We start from the raw sequence: 24,713 nt of genomic DNA on the forward strand, positions 1-24,713 counted from the left end.
CTCACAAGTGTTCCCTCTGAACCTGTAGTCCAAGGAGTTTACTCACATTAATATTCTCCCTACCCACCACTCCACCTCAGCCATTTCTTCCATAACTGTAACCAGTTGTAATTTTGCAGAACTCACCTGAGCAGATAACTCCTGCATCCTCTTTATGCCTGCAGTTCTGCCGTCCCCAACCATGAGAACGGCACTGAGAAATGCGAGATTCCTTTCCGTTACAGTTCACCTCATCCAGCCAGATGGGCCCTGATCCTTCCCCAAAATGAGCAGAACCCGTGGCATTAATGGCCACACCGCAGCCCAGCTGCCTGCACACCACGTGGGCATCATCCAGGTCCCAGCTGTCATCACAGATGGTGCCCCAGAAGCCCTCATGATAGACCTCTATTCTCCCGGCACAACGCCCACCTCCATTTACCAGGCGGAGCTGTCCACTCCCTGAAAGAGCAAATGAAACAGTGATAAATGCATTTCTGATGATTTGGAGATCATTTTCATAGATCAGTCACTGATTCTCACCTATGCAAGGAACACCATTTTCTTCCAAAACAACAGAGCTTTTCGGATCCAAAGATGTTGAATTGCATGGATATAGTGTCTGACTCCGGTTTCCTGCAAGCACCAAACATTACCCATCACAAGAGATACAAAATGATGGAATGAAGAGAGGAGGTCAGTTGGTGTGCTAGATGGATGAACTCAGGACAAACATAGCTTTAGAGAAAGATGTCTGGGTCAACAAGGCTAAGAATGAATCAGATCCTCTGAGAAAGCACATGTGTGCCTGTGCTAAGTTACTTTAGTCATGACTGACTCTCTGCAACCCCGTGGGTTGTGCCCACTAGGCTCCTCATCCATGGGATTCTCCAGGCAAGAACAGTGGAGTGGATTGCCATGCCTTCCTCCAGGGGATCTTCCTGACCCAGGGAAAACCTGTGTCTCTTATGTCTCCTGCACTGGCATCTGGGTTCTTCACCACTGGCAGCACCTGGGAAGCCTAAATTACATGGTAAGTCCTAAATGGTCTTCCCTGATGGCTCAGATGGTAATGAATCTGCCTGCAAGGCAGGAGACCTGGGTTCAGTCCCTGGGTCAGGAAGGTCCTCTGGAGAATGGAATGGCTACCCACTCCAGTATTCTTGTCTGGAGATTCTCATGGACAAAGGAGCCTGGTGGACAGAGTCCATGGAGTTGCAGAGTCAGACACGACTGAATGACTGACCCACACACATAAGCTTTATTAACTATGAGGTCCATGAAAATCAAGCTTCCTTTCCCACTAAAAAGACAAATGAAGTTAATATTCTGGTACACGTCTCATAATCTCTCAAAGTAGATCATTTCCTTTTACTCCCATTCTTTACTATAGGTACACCCACTCCTTTTTGGAAGTATAGTTGATCAACAATGTTGTTAATTCTTGTTAATTCAGCAAAGTGATTTGGTTATACATATATACATACATATATATATATATATTCTTTTTTTAATATTCTTTTCCATCATGGTTTATCATAGGATATTTTTTATTGGAGCACAATTGTTTTTTAATGTTGTGTTAGTTGTTAGTTTCTGCTGTACAATAACATGAATCAGCTGTAAGTATACATATATCCCCTCCCTCTTGAGTCTCCCTCCCCCACAACCCCCATCCCACCCCTCTAGGTCATCACAGAGCAACGAGCTGAGCTCCCTGTGTTAACCAGTATCTTCCCACTAGCTATCTCTTTTACACATGGTAGTGTATATACATCAATGCTGCTTTCTTAGTTATCCCACTCTCTCCTTCCCCCCCTTATACCCACTCTTAAGGCACACCACCATGGGAGAGGCTCCTCATTGGCTGCCCTTTATTCTCTTACCTGAGCAGATTACAGAGGCCACTTGCCCTTCAGGACACAGTGATGCACCCAGAGCAGTTACAGGACAATCACCTATGTGCTGTTCTGTCCCAGTACAGTGGAACATGTGTCTCCAGGGCTGTCCACTTCCTTTCCCAAAAGGTGCTCTTCCTGGGATAGAAGTAGCAACTCCACATTTAAGCTGCTGGCACAAAACGTGAGCATCTTCCATGTCCCAGTGAGAGTTGCAGAGAGATCCCCAGGTCCCAAGAATCTTGACCTCCACTCTTCCTTCACACAGGGTATTACCACCCACCAAGCGAACTTCTGTGTATCCTGGAAGGAGACAGGGCTTTAACAAGATGTCTGTGACTACCTTACCCTACCCTCTTCACAATATGGGGACAAAATGAACATGTTGTCTGGGTCTCACTTGAGCAGACTACTCCAATGTCCCTGCTGTGGCTACACGTCCCATCTGGGCGGGGTGCAATGGGGCAGAGTGAAAGATGGGACTCGTCGCCCTCACACTGGAATTCTTCAGCCCAGATCTGTCCGTTTCCTTCTCCAAAGTGAGCTCCCCCCAAGATGGAAACAACGGTGCCGCACTTTAATTCCCTGCACAGCACGTTGGCCGATTCCAGAGAGAAGTCAGAATCACAGATGGTGCCCCAAGTGTCGCCATGTTTCACTTCAACACGACCGGAGCAGGGAATGTCCCCTCCGACTAGTCTGGGTTCCCTGTGGGCTGAAAAATAATATTTTGGTGAGAAAGAACACGATTCCAAGATCTTCCCTCCTGATGGGAGTGAGGCAAGGAGTCAAAAGTGAGAAAGGGAAGCCATTCATTCCTCTTGGATTGTCTGCCTGGAGTTGGGCTTAACAATTTCCAGACCTCCCCATCCTTCACTGGATTACCCTGTCAGATAATTCTGGAACTTTGCCTCCTAGAACCCATAATTTCTGGAGCATGATTAATCTATCCTTTCAGTATTTTTCCTGTATTATCCATCACATTGGAGCCCACAGATAATGTGTGTTCATTCTCTCTACAGTTTAGCACTATATGCACCCACTGCAATCTGGAGTCTGCCCCAACCATTTCAAGTGATTCTAGGTAAGGACTATTAATATATCTACTTCTTATTTCCAAAATGAAAAACAGACCTCTTCTTTGATATCTGTCACACTTGATACATGAGATACTCTTTTTCCCCTGTTTTCTCCTCCTTTCTGCCTGACAGTACTTTATCAGAACGTGTCACCTGTTCCCCAATCAAAGTTCTGTCCTCAGCTTTCTCATCTCCTCAGTGGACATTTTCTCTCAGCTGCCAGTAAATATGTTCTCATCTATACATTTCTCTTTAAATTTATACTCATAAGCAGATCTATTTGGACATCTGGAACTTAAGGTGTTCCAAATTGAATGAATTATGCTCTGACAAGACCACCATAGTCTTTATTCAATTAATGGTATGCAGGACCAAATTAGAATCACCTGAAATTGAACCCCTGTGTTTATCTCCTCAGAAATAATGGTAATAATGATAGCAATGAAGACTAAGATTAAGTATTATATATGTATATTTGTATGTGGCATTTTGGGCTTCCCTGGAGGCTCAGTGGTAAAGAAACTGCCTGGAGACCCAGCAGCAGACTCAGGTTCAATCCCTGGGTCGGGGAGGTTCCCTGGAAAAGGAAATGGCAAGCCACTCCAGTATTCTGCCTGGGAAATCCCATGGACAGAGGAGTCTAGCAGGCTACAGTCCATAGGGTCGCAAAGAGTTAGACACAACTTAGCAACTAAACAACAACAACAAATATGGCATCTTAGTATTTATTTAGCAATCGTTATTTCATCCTTATTATTGCCTTAGGGTATAATTATTACAGACAAGGAAACTAAAATGCACAGAAGTGAAGTAATTTGCTAAGGTCACACAGCAGGTTAATGAAGGGACAGGGTTTGAAGCCAGGCAGTATACTATAGAGCCTTTACTCTCGACCCTCACAACACACTGCACATGTGGAAGTCATCTGTACCTGTTGACTGACTCTCCAGCATATTTTTCTCCATACTTACTGCCACTACTTTGATGTAATTTGTCACCATATGTCATGTAGACTTTTGCAATAGCTTCCAAAGTGGTCTCTTTGCTTCTAACTCCTCTTCCTAATAAATTTATGTCATGATGACAAATATTAAATTTCAAATATTTTCACATAATTTCTGTCTTCAAGAGAAGTCAATGTTTCTTTACTATGTATACAATAATTCATCTTTTCAACAAATATTATTAAGCACTTACAATGTTTTAAGCATTTGGATGGGCTAAAAAATCTATCACAGAGTTCAGTCTGTCAGTAAGGGTAGATAATTCTACTACTAATAATAATAATCATAACCATAGTAGCTAACATACATTGATCACTTGCTGTGCAATTCCCATGAAGGAGTAGATATTATTACCACCACTTTTTTTTTTTTTTAAGAAACTGTAGCAGAAAACTTTGGCAGCTTCCCCAATAGCACTCATCTATTCAAATTACGGAGACATAATAAGCATTATTTTAGCATACTGGAAAAAACTCTATGATGTCACTTTAAAAGCCTTAACATCTATTACTCTGCCAATCATACTTGTTACCCCAGCCTAAAGATGCTTTTTCAAACTTCTATGTCTCTGCAGACACATTTTGCTCTACTTATATTTCCCAAATTTATGTTTGGGGGACAAAGTTACTTCTTTTCAAGGATGTTCAATTTTTCACTGATTTCTCTCTCCTTCAAGAACACATAATTTAGTAGAAGATATACATGTTCAATAATGAGTCCAAACCTAGATACATGTTTTAGATACAAAACTAAGGAAGGAGTTATCAGTTCTATTTTGGCCTTTGTAAGAAAACTATAAAGAGTACCATAAATCTGAACTGAGTTTTGAAAAAAAGATGATAAGTTTGCCAAGTAAATGACATGTGATATGGCATTCAAAGAATACAATCATGAGACAGGATGATCTAATTGAAGGATTGTGAATAATTTAGTATGGCTGGATTTTAAAAGGTAAAGAAAAGACACACCAGCTATGAAGCTGAAGAAATGGAGCTCAGGTTTTAAGACCATGCTTCACTAGGTTGAGAGCCAATCATCAAGATAAGTAAGAGCTTCTTTCAACATTTGTTGTTCAGTCGCTAAGTTGTGTCTGACTCTTAGCAACTCAGAGGTAATTCAAGTTACGCAGAAGATACAAAGTATTTCCTTTAATTCATCTTAAAAGAGAGGAAAGAAAGAAGAGGCATATGGAATTGGGCTTCCTAAAAGGCATAAGTCTTTTAGAGATGCCTGCTGTCAAATATGACTAATTCTATTTTTTAATATCACTAATTCTTAAGATCCCCTGACATTACTATCAGCATGACACAGATATACCATCAGCCATCGCCAATTTCCTAAAATGTTCCAGATCTTAGGATATTCTCTATTATAGCAGTATAGAATAACTCAACCGTGCAAAAATGTCACCACTTATCCATTCAATATGTTTGAAGCAAGTTCGATCCAAATTTGAGTTGAATAACACATTGCTTTCTAAACAGAGCTAAGACTTTAGAGCAAATAATGCCTCTACAACACAGTGACTAGAGTTGAGTTTAATCTTGTTGAATCATTAGTTGAGCATGAAATTACTCTAAGATATCATTAACTCGTAATCATATGATGATCCTATTCCACTTTTGAACAGACCTAAATCTTTGGATAAAAGCAGTTTCTTAGATTTTTTTCTGTTAACCTCTTGCTCTCTCTAGACTGATCTCGAGCAAATAAAACACAACCAGTGTAAAACAACTTCCCCCTCAAAAAAGAAAAGCAAATAGATATCCTCTTATTTCCTTTGTCCTAAAATAACTGAGAAAGGCAAAAGAGAAATCCTTCTTCCAGAAATGACTTGGAGACTCCATCCTCAGCTTTATTTCATAAGTCTGCTAGTAACACATTAGTCTATACCACAGAATGGCTTCCAATACCATTTAGTCTGAGTACATGATTAGAATATTGATAATTTACTCCTTTAAGGGATTTTTTTTTCCCTGTTAAGCCTATGACTGCATTTTTTAAAGTTTATTTTTTAACTGGAGTATAATTACTTTACAATGTTGTGTTAGTTTCTGCTGTACACAACATGAATCAGCTACAAATATATATACATAAATATCCCCTCCTTCTTGAAACTTCCTCCCACCCCACCCCCCATCCCACCCCTCCAGGTCATCACAGAGCACTGGGCTGAGCTCCCTGCACTATACAGCAGCTTCCCACTAGCTATCTATTTTACACATGGTAGTATATACATGTTAATGCTACTCTCTCAATTCATCCCACCCTCTCCTTCCCCCCTGTGTCCACAAGTCCATTCTCCACATCTGTGCTATGACTGCATTTTAACATAAAAGCTTTTAACTGAATTTTTGTGCCTGGATTTAGCCCTTTTAACCAATAAATTAAACTTTTCCTGACACCAGTAACTGAATCTATATTTATTTCTTTCTGAAGAAATGAAGAACAAATATAAGAAATAATTAGAGGTATTTCCTTTTGTTTGGTAATAGATACAATACAGTTTAAAGAAGCACTAATGCATTTTCATCATTTATTCCTTTCCAGACTCTGAAAAAGTATAGCTCATTCTAATCTCAAAATTATCTTTCAGATTTTAGTAATATAAAACAAAACTCAAATGAGCCATTTATTACATTCAGAAGTCCTCTACAGCACCTATACAGTCCTCACAAGCAAAATATCTGGGATTCAAACCAATTTTGTGCCCAAAACTCTTAGACTTCTTTGTAGCTAGCTTGTCTAAACTATAAGTCAGGAGTAAACACTTGCTTTGTCTTTCTAGTCTTCCTGCTTTACTGAATTTTTCTGGCCCCCATCAACCACAATGCCTTATGGTTTATAAAAGTCTAAGAATTTAAACAGACTATGGAATTCATAGTTTGAACTTGACAGACAGAGAGATGGTATTTCCATAATTTCTTTCCTGAACATCTTCTGAAAGAATCAAGTAAATCAAGAAATAAAATTACAAACTCTATTTCTAGAAAAACAAGGGCAGAGCTAAAGTCTTGGCCCCAAAATTAGTAGAAGGGTTTCCAAATGCTGCAGAAATATAACAAGAGAGTTTACAAAAGAAAGCAAAGTGCCCATATGGCAGATAGCAAACAAAAATATGATTCTGTAAAGGGAGGGAACCCATGCTAAGTTCCAAATTTATGCTATTTGTGATTTTTATTATATACAGCTAAATAGAACTGGGCTTCCCTGGTGGCTCAGACAGTAAAGAATCTGCCTGCAATGCAGGAGACCTAGGTTTGATCCCTGGATCAGGAAGATCCACTGGAGAAGGAAATGGCAACCCACTCCAATATTCTTGCCTGGGAAAGCCCATGGACAAAGGAGCTTGGCAAGCTACAGTCCATTGAGTCGCAAAAGTCAGACATGACCTAGCAACTAAACCATCATTAGAATCCTATATAACTCAGAATGGGTTATCACAAATAAGGTACTCTGGTAATAAAACCTAAATTTTGGATGTGGTTGGATGAAATTCATGGGTGTAATATGCTAATGATGTAGATATTATAGACTGGAAGGCTAATAAGTATTGTTATCCATGGTAAAGTATCTGGACAAATGCCACACTGAAAAGAAAATCATATGCTCACTAAAGATGAAAAATGGATAACATATTGGGAAAAGTGTAAAAAAGAGAAAATATATTAAAAAAGAAAAAAAATCAGAGGATTGACATGGCATGAATCCTCCTTGCCACTTTTAACATAGAGAGAGATGAGCTCAGACTAGAAGCCAGTAAACTACAAGAAGAAATGGAAGGAAAAATACTAATTCTGTGAGGGAGACATTCTCTGCCTGCAGCTACTGCATGCATGCTAAGTCACATCAGTTGTGTCTGACTCCATAACCCCATGGACCATAATCCTCCAGGCTCCTCTGTCCATGGGATTCTCCAGGCAAGAATACTGGAGATGGTTGCCAAGCCCTCCTCCAGAGGATCTTCTGGACCCAGGGATAGAACCTGAGTTTCCTGCATCTCCTGCATTGCAAGCTGATTATTTACTGCTGAGCCACCAGGAAAGCTGCCTACAGATATTAGATATAGCTAATTGAGAGTCCTATAATTAGAAACTTACAGAATTGGGGGGAAAAAAAACAACCTTAAGTATCCTGTCCCCTAAATCAAGGTGGTGATAAGACTTCAGATTTAGCAGACAATAAGATTGATGTTCTGCATATAAAGACAATGAGCCTACCAGCAAAGACAGGATTTAGGTCTCGCCTTCCCTCTCAAACCCATGGTTTCAAATGACCTTAGGGAAGTAGCTAATAAACTGAGAGGAAGGGTCTGATCACAGGATAGATCAAAACATGTAATTTATTCTTTGATGGTGGTTACTTTCACATGACATTGGGTTAAAGCAAATAGGCTAGAAATCTACTAAGTTTGAAGAGAATATTTTGCTGAATTTGAGGGTGACTGATATCAGTTAATGAATACTTAACCCTAAAGCAACCCAAGGGTCCCTAAATCAGCATCAGCATGTAGTGGGTTGTGAAAGATGTGCAGCCTCTGGGTGGATATACTCTCGAAACTGAACACAGAAGTGATGAAGAGAACAACGCACTAGGAAGTACTGTTCTGAGAAGAGCACCTGGGCACATGAAGCACGGAGCACAGAGGGCAGCGTCTCAGAGGCAGAACCTGGTCCATCAGACGGGCTCACCAACACACTCCCTCACCTGCGGGGCAACTCATCGTTCTTGTCCAGTTGTTGTTTAGTCGTTAAATCATGTCTGATTCCTTGTGACCCCATGGACTGTAGCCATCAGGCTCCTCTGTCCATGGGATTTCCCAGGCAAGAATACCAGAGTGGGTTGCCATTTCCTTCTCCAGGGGATCGTCCCAACCCAGGGATTGAACCTCTGCATCCTGCATTTGTAGGCAGATTCTTTACCTACCACTGAGCCACCAGGAAAGGCCTCTTGTCCAGTAGGATATGATAATTACTTTGGAAGAACAGCTCTAGGTGTTTCTTGGTGAATGCCTTGTTGTTTTTTAGGCATCACTTATCAACAAGTGATTAACATAAAATGCGAGGGATTGTCCACAAGATTAGCCAATCACAGACCACTTTTGAGTTTTTTAAAGAGCTTGCACGAAATACACAAAAATGTTCAGAGGGCACAGCCAAGATGGCAGAGGAGGAAGATCCTGAGTCATCTCTTCATGTGAGCACACCAAAGTAACAGCTGCTTATGAGAAAGACCAAAATCTAGCAGAGAAGATCTTCTACAACTAAAGGTATAAAGAAAGAACCTCAAGACAAGCAGGAGGGGCAGGGCACAGTATAGTCAAGACCCATAGACCCAGGTACACGACCACCAAATAAGAAGATAATTGCAGTTGCATAGGTTCTCCCCAAGGATCAAGGAATTCCCCAACCAGTGGTCCTGCACCAGGAAGATTATCTCCCAGGGCATTTGACTTTGAAAGCCAGCAGGGCTTACTTTTGAGAGAGCCAGAGGGCTGTGGGGAATAGAGACTCCACTCTTAAAAGACACACACAAAATCCCACCCACTCTGGGACCCAGGGCATAAGCAGTCAGTTTGAAAGAGGCCTGGGCCAGACCCACCTGCTTGGAAAGCCTTCTGGAGAGGTGGGATGTGATGGAACTCACCCTGGGGACCCAGATACTGGCAGCAGCCATTTTGGGGAGCTTCTTCTACCATGAGGACACCGGTGTTAGAAAAAGTCATTTTGGAATCCTCCCTTTAGCTTATTAGCACCAAGACCCAGACCTAGTCACCAGCCTGTCAGTACCAGAAGTGGGACACCTGAGGCCAAGAAACTTAACAGGCAGGTACGCACACCCCTACTGCTGTCCCCTATCAGCTGCCTTGAGACTCCCTGAGCCCACAGACACCCTGGGACATGGGCCTGCCCACTAGAGGGCCAGGACTCAGCCCCACATACCAGGAAACTGGCACTAGCACAGGGGCCCCCCGGGACCTACCTGCAGCCAGAGCCCCAGCTTCACCCCCTCCCCATACCCCAGTGAGCTGACACGAGCCTAGGGACACCCTGGGCATTGACCCTGCCCACCAGCTGAACAATTTAAGCTCCAGAACCCTGGGCTCTGCAGCCAGAGATCCCAGGACCCAGCTCTACCCAGCACAGGGCTAGTGCTAGCCCTGGGACAAGTCTTATCCCCCAGAGATCCCAGCCCCAGGACCAATGCAACCCTACAACCAGCATTCCCTGGGCCCTGGCCCTGTCCATCAGCAGGCCAACGCCAGCTCTGGGATTCCTGGGCCGTGCCGCAGGGGACCCCAGGAGCTGACCCTGTCTGCCACTGGACTGGCACTAGCCCCAGGACATGGCTTCACTCACCAGTAGGTGAACACCAACCCTAAGATCCCTTGGGCATTGGCCCTACCAACAAGCAGATGGACACCAACTCGGAGACATGTTGGACCTCTCTGCCAGCTGCCCCAGGAACCAGCTCTGCTCACCAGCAGGCTTTCACTAGATCTGGGAAAACTGGCTCCCCCACACTCACTGTAGAACCTGGTTCAAACCACAAGTAGAACAGCACTAACTCTGAGACACCTCTGGTCTCTGCAACCAGCTACACCATGACCCAGTCCCACAAAGCAGTGACTGGCAGCTTTTGCACAAGGCAGGGTCTAGCAACAACCAGACTAGGGGCCAGTCATGCCTACCAGACCACTGACCATAGTCAGCCAACCACAATAGAAGAACTTGTGCTGTCAACGTATGGGGCAAACTAGAGCATATAGCTATGGTAACCAGAGGGGAGTATACTGCTGGGAGCATAGAACATTTCCCATAGAAGGCAATTTCTCCAAAGTTGGGAAATTTCACCAACCTACCAGCTACATAGAACTGAAAACAGCAAATCAGGCAAAATGAGGCAACAGAGGAACATGTTCCAAACAAGGAACAAGACAAAACCCCAGAATAAGAACTAGTGAAGTGCAGATAGGCAATCTCAGTTCAGTTCAGTTTAGCCACTCAGTCATGTCTGACTCTTTGCAAGCCCATGGACTGCAGCACACCAGGCTTCCCTGTCCATCACCAACTCCTGGAGCTTGCTCAAACTCATGTCCATTCAGTTGGTGATGCCATCCAACCATCTCATCCTCTTCTCCTCCTGCCTTCAATCTTTCCCAGCATCAGGGTCTTTTCAAATGAGTCAGTTCTTTGGCCATCAGGTGGCCAAAATATTGGAGTTTCAGCTTCAGCATCAGTCCTTCCAATGAATATTCAGGACTGATTTGCTTTAGGATGAACTGGTCAGATCTCCTTGCAGTCCAAGGGACTCTCAAGAGTCTTCTCCCAACACCACAGTTGAAAAGTATCAATTCTTCAGTGCTCGGCTTTCTTTATAGTCCAACTCTCACATCCATACATGACTGCTGGAAAAATCATAGCCTTGACTAGACAGACCTTTGTTGGCAAAGTAATGTCTCTGCTTTTTAATATGCTGTCTAGGTTGGTCATGACTTTTCTTCCAAGGAGCAAGTGTCTTTTAATTTAGTGGCTGCAGTCACCATCTGCAATGATTTTGGAGTCCAAGAAATGAAAGTCTCTCACTGTTTCCACTGTTTCCCCATCTATTTGCCATGAAGTGATGGGACCAGATGCCATGATCTTAGTTTTTTGAATGTTGAGTTTTAAGCCAGCCTTTTCACTCTCCTCTTTTCATCAAGAGGCTCTTTAGTTCCTCTTCACTTTCTGCCATAAGGGTGGTATCATCTGCGTATCTGAGGTTATTGATATTTCTCCCAGCAATCTTGATTCCAGCTTGTGCTTCATCCAGTCCAGCATTTTGCATGATGTACTCTGCATATAAGTTAAATAAGCAGGGTGACAATGTACAGCCTTGATGTACTCCTTTCCCAATTCAGAACCAGTCTGTTGTTCCATGTCCAGTTCTAACTGTTGCTTCTTGACCTGCATACAGATTTCTCAGGAGGCAGGTAAGGTGGTCTGGTATTCCCATCTCTTGAAGAATTTTCCAGTTTGTTGTGATCCACACAGTCAAAGGCTTTGGCATAATCAATAAAGCAGAAGTAGATATTTTTCTGGAATTCTCTTGCTTTTTCTATGATTCAACAGATGTTGGCAATTTGATCTCTGGTTCCTCTACCTTTTCTAAATCCAGCTTGAACATCTGGAAGTTCACGGTTCACGTACTGTTGAAGTCTGGCTTGGAGAATTTTGAGCATTACTTTGCTAGTGTGTGAGATGAGTGCAATTGTGTGGTAGTTTGAACATTCTTTAGCATTGCCCTTCTTTGGAATTGAAATGAAAACTGAACTTTTTCCAGTCCTGTGGCCACTGTTGAGTTTTCCAAATTTGCTGGAATATTGAGTGCAGCACTTTCACAGCATCATCTTTTAGGATTTGAAAGAGCTCAACTGGAATTCCATCACCTCCACTAGCTTTGTTTGTAGCGATGCTTCCTAAGGCCCACTTGACTTCACTTTCCAGGATGTTTGGCTCTAGGTGAGCGATCACACCATCAGGGTTAACTGGATCATGAAGATCTTTTTTGTATAGTTTTTCTGTGTATTCTTGCCACCTCTTTTTAATATCTTCTGCTTCTGTTAGGTCTATACCATTTCTGTCTTTATTGTGCCCATCTTTGAAAGAAATATTCCATTGGTATCTCTAGTTTTCTTGAAGAGATCTCTAGTCTTTCCCATTCTATTGCTTATATAGATTTTATAATATCTTTATACATATATATATATATATATGTAGACGTAGATTGTACATAGGCAATTTACCTGATATCATATGCAATGGTGAAAAAGCTGAATGAATTTTCTCTAAGATCAGGAACAAGGCAAGGATGACCACTCTTGCCATTTTTATTTGACATAATATCTAAAGTTCTGTCCACAGCAATTTAGACAAGGGAAAGAAATAGAAGGAATCCAAACTGGAAAGGAAGAAGTAATGCTGTCACTGTTTGCAGTCGAGATGACACTGTGCATAGAAACTCCTAAAGTCACTACCAAAAAATTACTAGAGTTCTTCAGTGAATTTGGTAAAGTTGCAGGATACAAAATGAATATACAGAAATCTGTTGTCTTTCTATACACTAACAATGAGTTATCAGAAAGAGAAATTAAGGAAACAGTTCCATTTACTATCACATCAAAAGGGCTTCCCAGGTGGCGCTAGTCAAAAAGAATCCGCCTGCCAATGCAAGATACACAAGAGGCACAGTTTTGATCTTGGATCAGGAAGATCCCCTGGAGTAGGAAATGGCAACCCACTACAGTATTCTTGCCTGGAAAATTCCATGGACAGAGGAGCCTGGCAGGCTACAGTCCATGGGGCCACAAAGAATCAGACATGACTGAGCAACTGAGCATATACATACATACATACATACATACATACATACATACAAAAAGAATAACATACCTAGGAATAAACCTACCTAAGGAGGCAAGAGCCCTGTACTCTGAAAACTATGACACTGATGAAAGAAATTGAAGATGACTCAAATAGATGGAAAGGTATACTTTGCTCTTAGACTGGAAGAATCAATTCAGTTAAATATGGTTAAAATGACCATACTCCCAAGGCAATCTACAGATTCAATGCAATCTCTATCAAATTACTGATGGCATTTTTTACAGAATTAAGCAATAAATTTTAAATTTGTATGGAAGCACAACAGATCCCAAATTGCCAAAACAAGCTTGAGAAAGAAGAATAGAGCTGGAAGAATTGGGCTGTCTAACTTCAGACTATACTACAAAGCTACAGTAATCAAAACAGCATGGTACTGGCACAAAAGCAGACACAGAGATCAATGGAAGAGGATACAAAGTCCAGAAATAAACCCACACATTTATGGCCAACTAATCTATGACAAAGGAGACAAGAATATACAATGAAGAAAAGATAGTCTCTTAGATAAGTAGTACTGGGAAACTGAACAGCTCTATGTAAAAGAATGAAATTGGAATGCAGCTTCTTTACAGGTTGATTGAAAGTCTTACCTGAGCAAGTAACTTTGGCTTCATCATAGTGTTCACAGCTAAGCCCACCCCATTGCCAGTTCTTGCAGTCCCAGATAGAAGTTTCATTTCCATTGCAGTTGCTTAAAAACAGCCATGTGTTTGTTGCCTGAATTTTGGAATAAACTTGATAGGATGTTTTGAGTGCAGATCCACATCCCAGCTGCTTGCAAACCACATCAGCTTCTTTCAGTCCCCAGCCTCTGTCACACACTTTCCCTATCAGTTTCTGAATTTCCACCTCCACTGTCCCAGCACAGCGGCTACCTCCACCTTTGAGTCTCAGTTCGAGATCTGATCCATCTGCAAAAGAAACATACACTTAGACCATAGCTACATATGGAGGTTAGCTACCATAGGGTATTTTTTCAATCTTGTTCCTTCTCAGATACTGAGACACTATAAATTCTGGCTTACCTACTTCCTGGCTTTTAGAAGAGCAGCATAGACCATGAATTTGGTTAGAAATGGGGCTATAGTTTCAAAACTTGTAGATTTATAATTTGAAGTGTGGTCCCTAATAGCAGTTGAAACAATTTTTATAGAAAATAGAGACAGACAACCCTCCAAACTAGTCAAAAAAAGAATGTGTTAAAGATTCCTCATACCTGAAAAGAATTCCTAACAAGGAAATCATTAGCTAGTTCTCTCTCACCTCTTACATCTATTCTTACTCCTAAAGAACACAGAGCCTTCCTTCTCTGTTTTTCTTGATTTAACTTACCAGAACAGGTCACACCAGCATCTTCATTATGATTGCAGTAATGCTTTCCCCATTCATGATGTCTGCACTGCCAGATAGCAGATTCATGTCCTTGGCAGGAAACACTGTCAAGCCAAATGTTTCCAGTTCCCTCACTGGCATTGACTCTACCGATGGCAGTGACGGCAGTCGGACATCCCAATTGCTGACACGCTACAGCAGCATCATCGCTGTCCCAGCCATCATCACACACTGTCCCCCATTCTCCTTTGAATCTCACTTCTAATCTTCCTGAACACTTGGTGACTCCATCTACCAGTCTCAGGCTCAGGTCAGCTCCCTCTGTAAGAGGGAAACAAAACCAGTCAGTGATAAAGAAACAAGCATGAGGATGCTCCAAACAGCTCTACCTGAGATGAGATAAGGAAAAGGGGGGGGGGCATAAGCAGAGACAGAGAAAATAATGATATATTCCCACTGTAAATCATTAAAGATGGAAGTAGAAGATCAGGCAAGAAGACAGTGTTAGTGGGAACCTTGGGTACAGCACAGGAGCTCAAATCAGTGCTCTATGATGATCTGGAGGGCTGGGATGAAGATGAGGGTGGGAGGGAGGCTGTAGAGGGAGGGGGTATATATACACATACAGCTGATTCACTTTGTTGTGCAGCAGAAACTACACAACATTGTAAAACAATTATACTCCAGTTTAAAAACAAGAAGATAGGATTTTTTATAAATTAGGAGTTTGGGATTAGCAGATGCAAACCATTTTATATCAAATGGATAAATAGCAAGGTCTTATTGTATAGCACAGAGAACTATATTCAGATCATAACAGAAAAAATCAATCAATCAATTAAGAAAAAAGAAGACAGGACTTTTCACTGTGGAGAGCATGCATTACAGGAAGAGTTTCTAACAGGAGGCCAAGGAACTGAAATTTATCTAGAGATCTGCTTGTTTAAACACCATAGATGTTTTTGTTGGATTGTTTCTTTCCCCCTGTTAAATATATACTTGGAGATGCCTAGGTGCTTATATATATATATATATATATTTGCTGCAATACTTAACACTCACTTCTGGCTCTGACTGCATTACCTACCCAGACTATTTGGTTTGTATTACCATGCTTGACCCCTTTCTGATCATGTCCATAGTTTAAAAGCAATGCAAAAAAAATTAAAAATAAAATAAAAACAACGCAAAGAGAGAAGGGACTTCATCATTACTCCTTTCACTTTCCCCCAATCAACACTCCTCAAAGACTAGCACTTGATTCTGAGTAATATCCTATAATAAATAAATTGGGTTTTTCCTCTGTCACTTTTAATTTTTTTTTGTCACAGTGCTGTTTATTTTGATTCCTCAGCACATATCAAACACACTGAGAAGAAACATGCTGATTGGAGACCTGAGTAAAGGAAACCGGAAGGTACATACTGTATTTTCTCTACCCCAAATCACTTTCACTTTCTTCAGCTAACAGAACTCATCTTTTCTGTAGGAATCCCATTCTTTGTGGTTCAGACTGTACATGATCACATTGTTCAACACGGAAAAAGCCAACTTGGGAATTCCCTGGTCGTCCAGTGGTTAGGACTGTGAGCTTCCACTACATGGGGCCTAGGTTTTATCCTTGGTCAGAGAACTAAGATCCCCACAAGACACACAGCATGGTTTAAAAAAAGAAAGAAATTCAAGAAATAAGAGCCAGAACCTTGATGACATTGTTTAAGTGCTGAATCTAGTCATGGATGGAGCCAACGGTACCTCCTGGATTTCCCAGTTTTCTGAGTCAGTATTCCCTTATTTTAAAGCTAGTTTGAACTGAATTCCCTTCATTTGAAAAAAAAAAACTGGTGAATACAAGAACATTTTTACCCTGGTTATAATTTCCTAAATATCCCCTGGGGTTCAAGACTTACTAGGTCTTCAAACGAGGCATTCAATTGAAGAAAGGAGAGTGACATTTTTGTACACACAAAACCATGTCCCAGACCTTAATCAAGGATGGAACGTGAAAGTCCCTAGATAGACACAATGCCTGCTTATGGTATAGTATTAGCATAAATGAGGTTTTAATAGACAACCAGCTTTTTAAATCATTTGATTCTGTGAATTTGAACTAATAGTTTGGGAAAAGGTGGGTCAATGTGGCTAAAGAGGAGGCTTTTATAGGTAGAGAATAATAATAGGGGTAACTTTCTTCTAAAACATCCAGAAAGTAACATTTTCTAGTTAACCTGGTTTCTTTTCCTTTCTTTTTTTGGAGGGGTGAGGGAGTAGACTATTCTCTGAATACTTTCTTCTATCCTCATAACTTGGATCTCAATTTCATGGCTCATCCTTCCTCCCTAAACTATTTATCCTAATTTCAGTGAATGGTAAAAAAAAAAAAAAAAAATTTCTTCACGGGCTTCCCCATGGCTCAGCAGTAAAGAATTTACAGGAGACTCAGGTTCCATCTCTGGGTTTGAAGATCCCCTGGAGAAGAAAATGACAGCCCACTCCAGTATTCTTGCCTGAAGAATTCAATGAACTGAGGAGTCTTGTGGGCTACAGTCCATGGAGGTACAAAAGAGTCGGACACATACACACACAAAAAAGAGTCGGCCACAACTAAGTGACTGAACAATAACAACAACAACAAAAAAAAAAAAAAAAACAAAAACACAAGTATCAGAACTGCATCCTGAAATTGTTATTAATGAGGCAATAAAAGAAGAAGACTTTCCTCATCGTAGTTTTCATTTGCATTTCTCTAATAATTAGTGATATTGAGCATCTTTTCATGTACTTCTTGGTCATCTGTATGTTGTACAGCAGAAATAACACAACATTGTAAAGCAACTATACTCCAATAAAAAAAATTTTTTTTAATAGTGAGAGAAGGAAAAGAAGCACACTTCATTATGTTTTTAAGAGTTCAAGCCTTTGAGACTTTTACCCCCATTTTTGTCCTCTCAGAGAGAACAGAACAAACCCAGAGCAGTCCTTACCTAAGCAAATCACTCCAGCATCTTCAGCATGATCACAGTTGTGCTTTCCCCATCCTTCGTGTCTGCAGTTCCAGAGAGCTGACTCATTTCCATGGCATACCAGATCATCAAACCAGATTGGCCCAGATCCTTCTCCAAAATGAGCTGAGCCAGAGAAACTGATAGCACTTCCACATCCAAGCTGTTTACAAACCACAGAAGCGTGATCCAAATTGAAGTTATCATCACACACTGTTCCCCACTGGCCCTGGAATTTTATCTCTATTCTTCCTGAGCACCGGTTTCCTCCATTCATCAGCCTCATCTCCAAATCAGATCCATCTAGAGAAGAGAAAAGGCCAGAATTCAGAAGTGATATTTATTCTGAAGTGATCTTAGAGAATAGTATTCCTCTGGTCTCTTGAGACTTGCTGCTCTCCTTAAAAATGATGCCTCGTTGTGCATGCTGCTCCCGTTCACATATTGAAAGATTTTAATCTTTGAAAACTAACAAATGATTAGGACTTTCATCTGTATCAACTGACCCCCCAAAAAAATCTTTCATGGATTAGAATTACTTTGTGTTTTTTTTCCCTCTCTTACTAAGACATAGTAAACTTGTCTATGTAGAAATAAAGAAAATAGTAGAAGGACAATGTAAAGAAAAAAAAACAGTCTAGTATCAAAGTCTACCCTCTTTACTATTATGCATGTGATCATAATAGAATTTCCAAGAAGCAGATGCTCTGAGAATTGAGCATTGATCAGGGTGGAGAATCTCAGAAATATGGACTCTGAAATCTTAAAAATATGAACTTGGAAATCTCATGAAACTCGTGAGTCCCTGACTACTCATCCCTTTCTATTATTATGCACCAGTTGAAGCTTTAGGTGTACAAAGTTCAAAAACTAAATTTGATTGACATCATCTTTATATAAAGGATCCTTATGCAAAAGATATGAAAAACAGAACACAGGAGGTTAAAGCACTACACTGAGGTCTTAGCTTAAATAGTCAACACCATCAACAGCAATAATTATAGTAAGATCCTGGCAAGATTTATTATGATTTTTAACTTCACTGTAGATGCTTGATGTAGCTTTTACAATTATTATTTCTTATCTTTCCCTGCAAAATGATTAACAATGAAAGACAACAATAAAAGAAAGAAGAGGAAGGAAGAGGAGGAGAACAGAGAAAGAGAAGGAAGAAGAAAGAGAAATGAGTGTGAGCCATGAGGAAACCAATGCTAATTTTTAGCACCTATGACCTACCTGTCATTGTACCAGTAGCTTTACATGTGTTATATTACTGACTACTCAGAAGCTGAAGTTTAGAAAGATTTACAACTTACTCAAAATAATAGCATTAAGGAGTAGTTGAGAAGTTTTCTAGAAACTAGTTACTCCCATGACACCACAGCGCCTGGGTAAAGATTGTTGTTGTTGTTCAGTCACTAGGTTGTGTCTGACTCTTTATGACCCCATGGACTGTAGCCCCAGACTTCTCTGTCCATGTGATTTCCCAGGCAAGAATACTGTAGTGGGTTGCCATTTCTTTCTCCAGGGGGACTTCCCAAGGGATCAAATCCATGTCTCTTGCATTGGCAGGCAGCTTCTTTACCACTAAGCCACCAGAGAAGCCTGGATAGAGATTAATCCTTTCTGAAATCAGTCCTATGGAGGAGATGGTCTCTAACAGAAAGGCTGGGTGGTGAGAAGATTGCCTAAATTTCAATGACATGAGCAAAGAGAAATTGGAAGCCCAGGAATCTGAACTGGGTCAGAAACATGACCTTGGGTTTTGTCTGCAGAAATGTCTGAGTTATCATAATAGCAAGTGAGATGAAACTTATGAAATATTTTATAAATTAAAACTACCATGCAAATGAAATGAATAGCATTTCACGGTGGAAAAAGCAATTCCACTTTGCAAAATATTCTTCCTCCAACAAAACAGATTAGTGCTAGGAGTATTTACTTCTTGACTTGGTAAATTGATTATCAGTTAATGGGCAAAAGGGTCATGTTTTATGAGCCAATACATGAAAGCAGCATTTTATGGGGTAAGGGGACAAGGAATCAAATTAGATATGATTTAGGAAATGGCAACCCACTCCAGTATTCTTTCCTAGAAAATTCCATGGACAGAGGAGCCTGGCAGGCTGCAGTCCATGAGGTCACAAAGAGTCAGACATGATTAAGCAACTGAGCACAGAATGTTACAGTAGGATTACTTAATATAAAATTGAAGCTAATCTCTTCCTCATTGACTGTAGTATTCAGAATCTCTTTTGATTTTTTTTTTTAACATGGGTCTTGTCATACATTTTCTGGTCTTTAACAATGAATTGGGTCCTTTTCATACCTGAATTATTTTATACCTAGATTACTTAGAGAAAACTGGCCTTTTCATTTTTAACCCATCTATAAGATTTTTTCCCACCAAGCATTCATGTCAAGGTTTGACTTACACAAGTCTTACCTGAGCAGGTGACTCCTACATCCTGTTGGTGAGTACAGTTATGCTTTCCCCACCCCTCATGTTTGCAGTCCCAGAGAGCTGATTCATTGCCTCGACAAGACACATGATCCATCCAAATGCGCCCAGTGCCTGCACTGGAATTGGTCCATCCTGTGGCTTTGATGACAGTCGGACATCCCAGCTGCTTACAAACCACGGAGACAGCAGCCAAGTCCCAGCCGTTGTTGCACACAGTTCCCCACTCTTCCTGGACTTTCACCTCCACTCTCCCAGAACACTTGGTTGTACCAGCCGCCAGCCTCAGCTCCTTGTCTGTTCCCCCTGGAACAACAGGTAAAGGTAGCAATTGGTCAAGATCCCAAAGCAAGTAAAATGATTATTCCTTAGATTACTTATCTATTTTTCAAACCCAGCTTTGAGAAACATTTCTGAACCTATGTATGGTACAGTAGGAGACTGTCATTTCATAGGAATTCAAAATCAAACAGCAGTGTCACAGGTTTCAAAGGAAGCCATGACACAGAAACAGTAAATCTGGGTAATTCAATACTATATGGTGTCTTTATTTTATGGCTGAGATTCTTTATAACATCAATGTATATAAACCTATGGATAGTTTACTATAAAAATATTACAAAATTTTATAGGGATAAGCTATATAAGTTTCTCCAAAATCCTAAGATCAGTGGAAAGAAGGCTAGTAGTGAAAACGAAAGACTGATTTTTGGGAATTCAGTACCTATTTCACACACATATTCAAAAGGCCATGAATTTTTTTTTAATTTTTTAATTTTAACTGGAGGCTAATTATTTTACACTATTGTGGTCATTTTTGCTGTACATCGACATGAATCAGCCACGGGTGTACATGTGTCCCCCATCCTGAACTCCCTCCCACCTCCCTCCCCACCCCATCCCTCTGGGTTGTCCCAGAGCACCGCTTTGAGTGCCCTGCTTCATGCATCAAACTTGCACTGGTCATCTATTTTACATACAGAAATACCATAAATTCTTAAAATGCTAGTTGAAATCTAACTGAACGTAGCTACCCAAATGGAAATTGAAATGGAGATATTTTCCTAGTATCTTCTACCATAAAAAATCCCCTCTCCCCTACTCCTCCCAAGGGTCTTCGCTACTGCCTTGTGATTATTTTAGCTAACATAGGAATCTGTGCTTCCTGATATATACCTGGCTTCCCTGAATACATTTTAAGATAAATTTTGGCATTGGAATTTTCAAAATGTTCCTAAAATTCCCTCATCCTAACAGTTCTGACATTTCTCCTCCTCTGTATTGTTCCCTATTTTTTAGTTAGACATTACTTCAGATCTTTAAGAAATATGCATTTTTCCAGTAAGCATTTATTTTAAAAAAAAAAAAAAGCTATACTAACATTTTGGGCCAGTGGGGTCACATCATTAGGTACTCATTTTGTGCTTTTAATATCCTGATCCTTCAAAACACCATGAAGCTTGCTTTTAGATGCTATTTAGCCTTCAGGAGAATGATTTGCTTGTCAGTGATTCTCAACACAGTGGGCAAAGATTATGAGTAAATTTGACAAAGTACTCACCAAGAGCGTTGGTGACCAAACAGGCATAGAGAACTGAGACCACAGCAAAAGTGAAGGGACCGAAATGAACAGAACACCTTTTAAAGCCTGTGGAAAGAAAAAAAAAGAAGGTAAAAGTATAGTCTTTCCAACCAAATAGGCTTTAGAGCAAGCAGGTGGTTTCAGAGGTTTGAAATTAACAAAAAAGTCAAACCAAGGCAGAAAACCTTTCTCCTAAATGGCAAGGCAGGCAGGCAGGAAAAATTCATATCCAGGATCATACAGGAACAGTGAAGTAGCTTTGAAAATGTCCATGGTTACAGGCAACCTAGAAGTGAGGGATTAGGAGAGTTGGAGATGCAAAAAGAATGGCAAGAGTGAGTCTTAGCACCTGGAAAACAGAAAAGGCGTTGATGAAACTTAGAAGTGGGCACTTCTCCCGTTGGACACAGAACAATATTCAACCCCTGATATTCTCATCTCCAAGCCTACCTGATCCACATTATTCATTGGAAAGTTCCATGAGTAAATAAATTATACCTATAATGTTCATCAGCTTTACCAGTACCTGGCACAGTGCCTGCTAAATTCTAATTGAACACTACACTGGAGGAAACACTGACAAAGATTATATTTGAAAGTCCCCACTATTGGACCTTGTGGGCTTCCCAGGTGATGCAGTTACAAAGGATCTGCCTGCCAATGCAGAAGACACGGGTTTGATCCCTGGATCGGGAAGATCCCCTGGAGAAGGAAATGGCAACCCACTCCAGTATTCCTGCCTGGAAAATCCCATGGACAGAGGAGCCTGGAGGGCTACAGTCCATGGGGTCACAAAGAATCGGATACCGCTGAGCGACCAAGCATGCACACACACACCATTGGAATTTATCTCCAAAAAGAGCCTAAAATGCCCTATCACTCTCACTTCTCCTTCTTACTCTCATCCTACAGTAATTTTAAAGTAAAAATGCTATGACACAGAACTGTGGACTTATTACCCATGCTTTCATGTGGTATGCTTTCAAGTTTAAAAGCTTGAAAAAAAAAAGTAAGAATGCTAAATGAATTTAATGCATCCACATAAATCATGAGGTAGATTTTAACACTCAGGGGTGTCATTCTAAATGCCCTCTAGGGAATCAACTTTTCATCAATATGCATTCCTACTTGTTCTATCCTTTCTAACAACTATTCGTTTTATACTCAATACAATTCAGTTAATTTTAGTTCCTTACGTAGCTGTTCCTCAGTGGTTTTACAGAGTTGATGCCAAATCTAATCCTTATTTCATACCTTAAATTTCGAACCTATGGAAGATACAGGTACTTCTTAATAGGCTTCTTGCTCTTTCCCATAACTTACCCTCCTGATGCCCATCATTATTAAATCAGATCCACTGACTGTCAGAATTTTACTATACTCCATTAGAGAGTAGACAGAACAAATGATAAGCTTTACCAGCAGATCCAGAGTTGTCATGTAGCACCATTCTGAGTTTGTCCATTCCAAAGTTTTATGATGCTTAAATCTTCTTGTATTATTCCCTTGGAATGGTCCCTTGAAGAAGAGGACCACTACAAATTCTAAAAATCATTTCACTTCCACACACACACACGCAAAAGAAGGATTTCATAATGGAGGTGGAGTCAACCAGAAAAGGGAAGTAATTAAAAGAGAGAGGTTCCTTTTTGTCCTCAAGTTTTCTTCCATTTGGGACATGAAACAAAGAAAACTGAGAAATATTCACTACAGATTTACAAAAATTAAAGGGGAAATATTAACTCAAATATGGTTGTCTTTGAACACAAAATTTCTACACTCTGTTTTGGATGACTACATTAGAAACAAAAATAATAATTGTTATGAGATGAAATTATGTCAAAAAAAAACTAAGGTAAGGGACTTCCCTGGTGGCCCAGTGGTTAAGAGTCCACCTGCCAATGCAGGGGTCGTAGGTTCAATCCCTGGTCAGGGAAGACACCACATGCCTCGGAGCAACGAAGCCTGTGCACCCCAACTACTGAGCCTGAGCTCGAGAGCCCACGAGCCATAACTACTGAAGCCTGTGCTCCACAACAAGAGAAGCCACCATAATGAGAAGCCGGCTCATCACAACAGAGTAGCCTCCTCTTGCCGCAACTAGAGAAAGCCCACACACAGCAATGAAGACCCAGCGCAGTCAAAAATAAATAAATAAATAAGAATAAAACACTTAGAAATGAATTTTTTTTAAAAAAAAAAAAAAAGTAAAATGGGCAAAACATAGTTAAATCACTAAAGCTTGATTGTATAGTCACTTTTATTATTTCTATAATCAAAGGTGTCTCATGAATAATTATGTGCAGATTATCCATAGACAGCACTTGAATTTCTTTTCTTTTTTAAAAAGTTTTATTGGAGTACAGATTTATAATGTTATGTTAATTTCTTCTGTATAGCAAAGTGAATCAGTTATACACACATATTTATATATATGCCCACTCTTTTTTGGATTCTTTTCTCATGTAAGTCATTGGAGAGTAGTGAGATGAGTTCCCTGTGCTATACAGCAGGTCCTCATTATTATCTGTTCTGTATATAGTAGGGTGTATAGTCAACACAAATTTACCAATTTATCTCTCCCTGCACCTCCTCTTTCTAACCATAAGTTAGTTTTCTACATCTGGAACTCTATTTCTGTTTTGTAAAGAAGTTCATTTGTACCAGTTTTTTTAGAGTTCACATATAAGTGATATCATGTATTTGTCTTTCTGTGTCTGACTTAACTTCACTCAGTATGACAGTATATATGCATTAAACTTCCTAAAAATCTTTCCACAATGAATATTCCAAGCCCCATTGGCTTCACTGTTAAATTCTAACAAATAGTTTAAGGGAAAAAAAGTAATACCAATTCTAAACAAACATTTCCAGAAAACAAAGAGTAGTGACTACTTTCCAACATGTTCTATGAAGCCAATATAACTTCATATCAAAACCAGAAAAAGACA

General features: G+C 40.4%; 1 protein-coding gene across 1 annotated transcript in view; it reads right to left on the reverse strand.

Annotated features, from left to right (window-relative positions):
- LOC110139304 (scavenger receptor cysteine-rich type 1 protein M130) overlaps positions 1–23,330 on the reverse strand; it is a 33,642-nt gene extending 10,312 nt beyond the window's left edge. The window contains exons 1-10 of the mRNA XM_020897004.2: positions 23,182–23,330; positions 21,742–21,828; positions 20,166–20,486; positions 17,702–18,022; positions 14,718–15,038; positions 13,976–14,296; positions 2,278–2,592; positions 1,866–2,180; positions 523–615; positions 127–441 (exon numbers count right to left, since the gene is read on the reverse strand). Coding sequence (XP_020752663.2) covers positions 127–441; positions 523–615; positions 1,866–2,180; positions 2,278–2,592; positions 13,976–14,296; positions 14,718–15,038; positions 17,702–18,022; positions 20,166–20,486; positions 21,742–21,828; positions 23,182–23,227 — 2,455 coding nt within the window. The 5' untranslated portion in view covers positions 23,228–23,330. The remainder of the gene's footprint in view (positions 1–126; positions 442–522; positions 616–1,865; positions 2,181–2,277; positions 2,593–13,975; positions 14,297–14,717; positions 15,039–17,701; positions 18,023–20,165; positions 20,487–21,741; positions 21,829–23,181) is intronic.
- Positions 23,331–24,713: the final 1,383 nt, after the last annotated feature.

Source organism: Odocoileus virginianus, unplaced genomic scaffold (assembly GCF_023699985.2).
Source record: "Odocoileus virginianus isolate 20LAN1187 ecotype Illinois unplaced genomic scaffold, Ovbor_1.2 Unplaced_Contig_11, whole genome shotgun sequence".
Taxonomy (NCBI): Eukaryota; Metazoa; Chordata; class Mammalia; order Artiodactyla; family Cervidae; genus Odocoileus; species Odocoileus virginianus.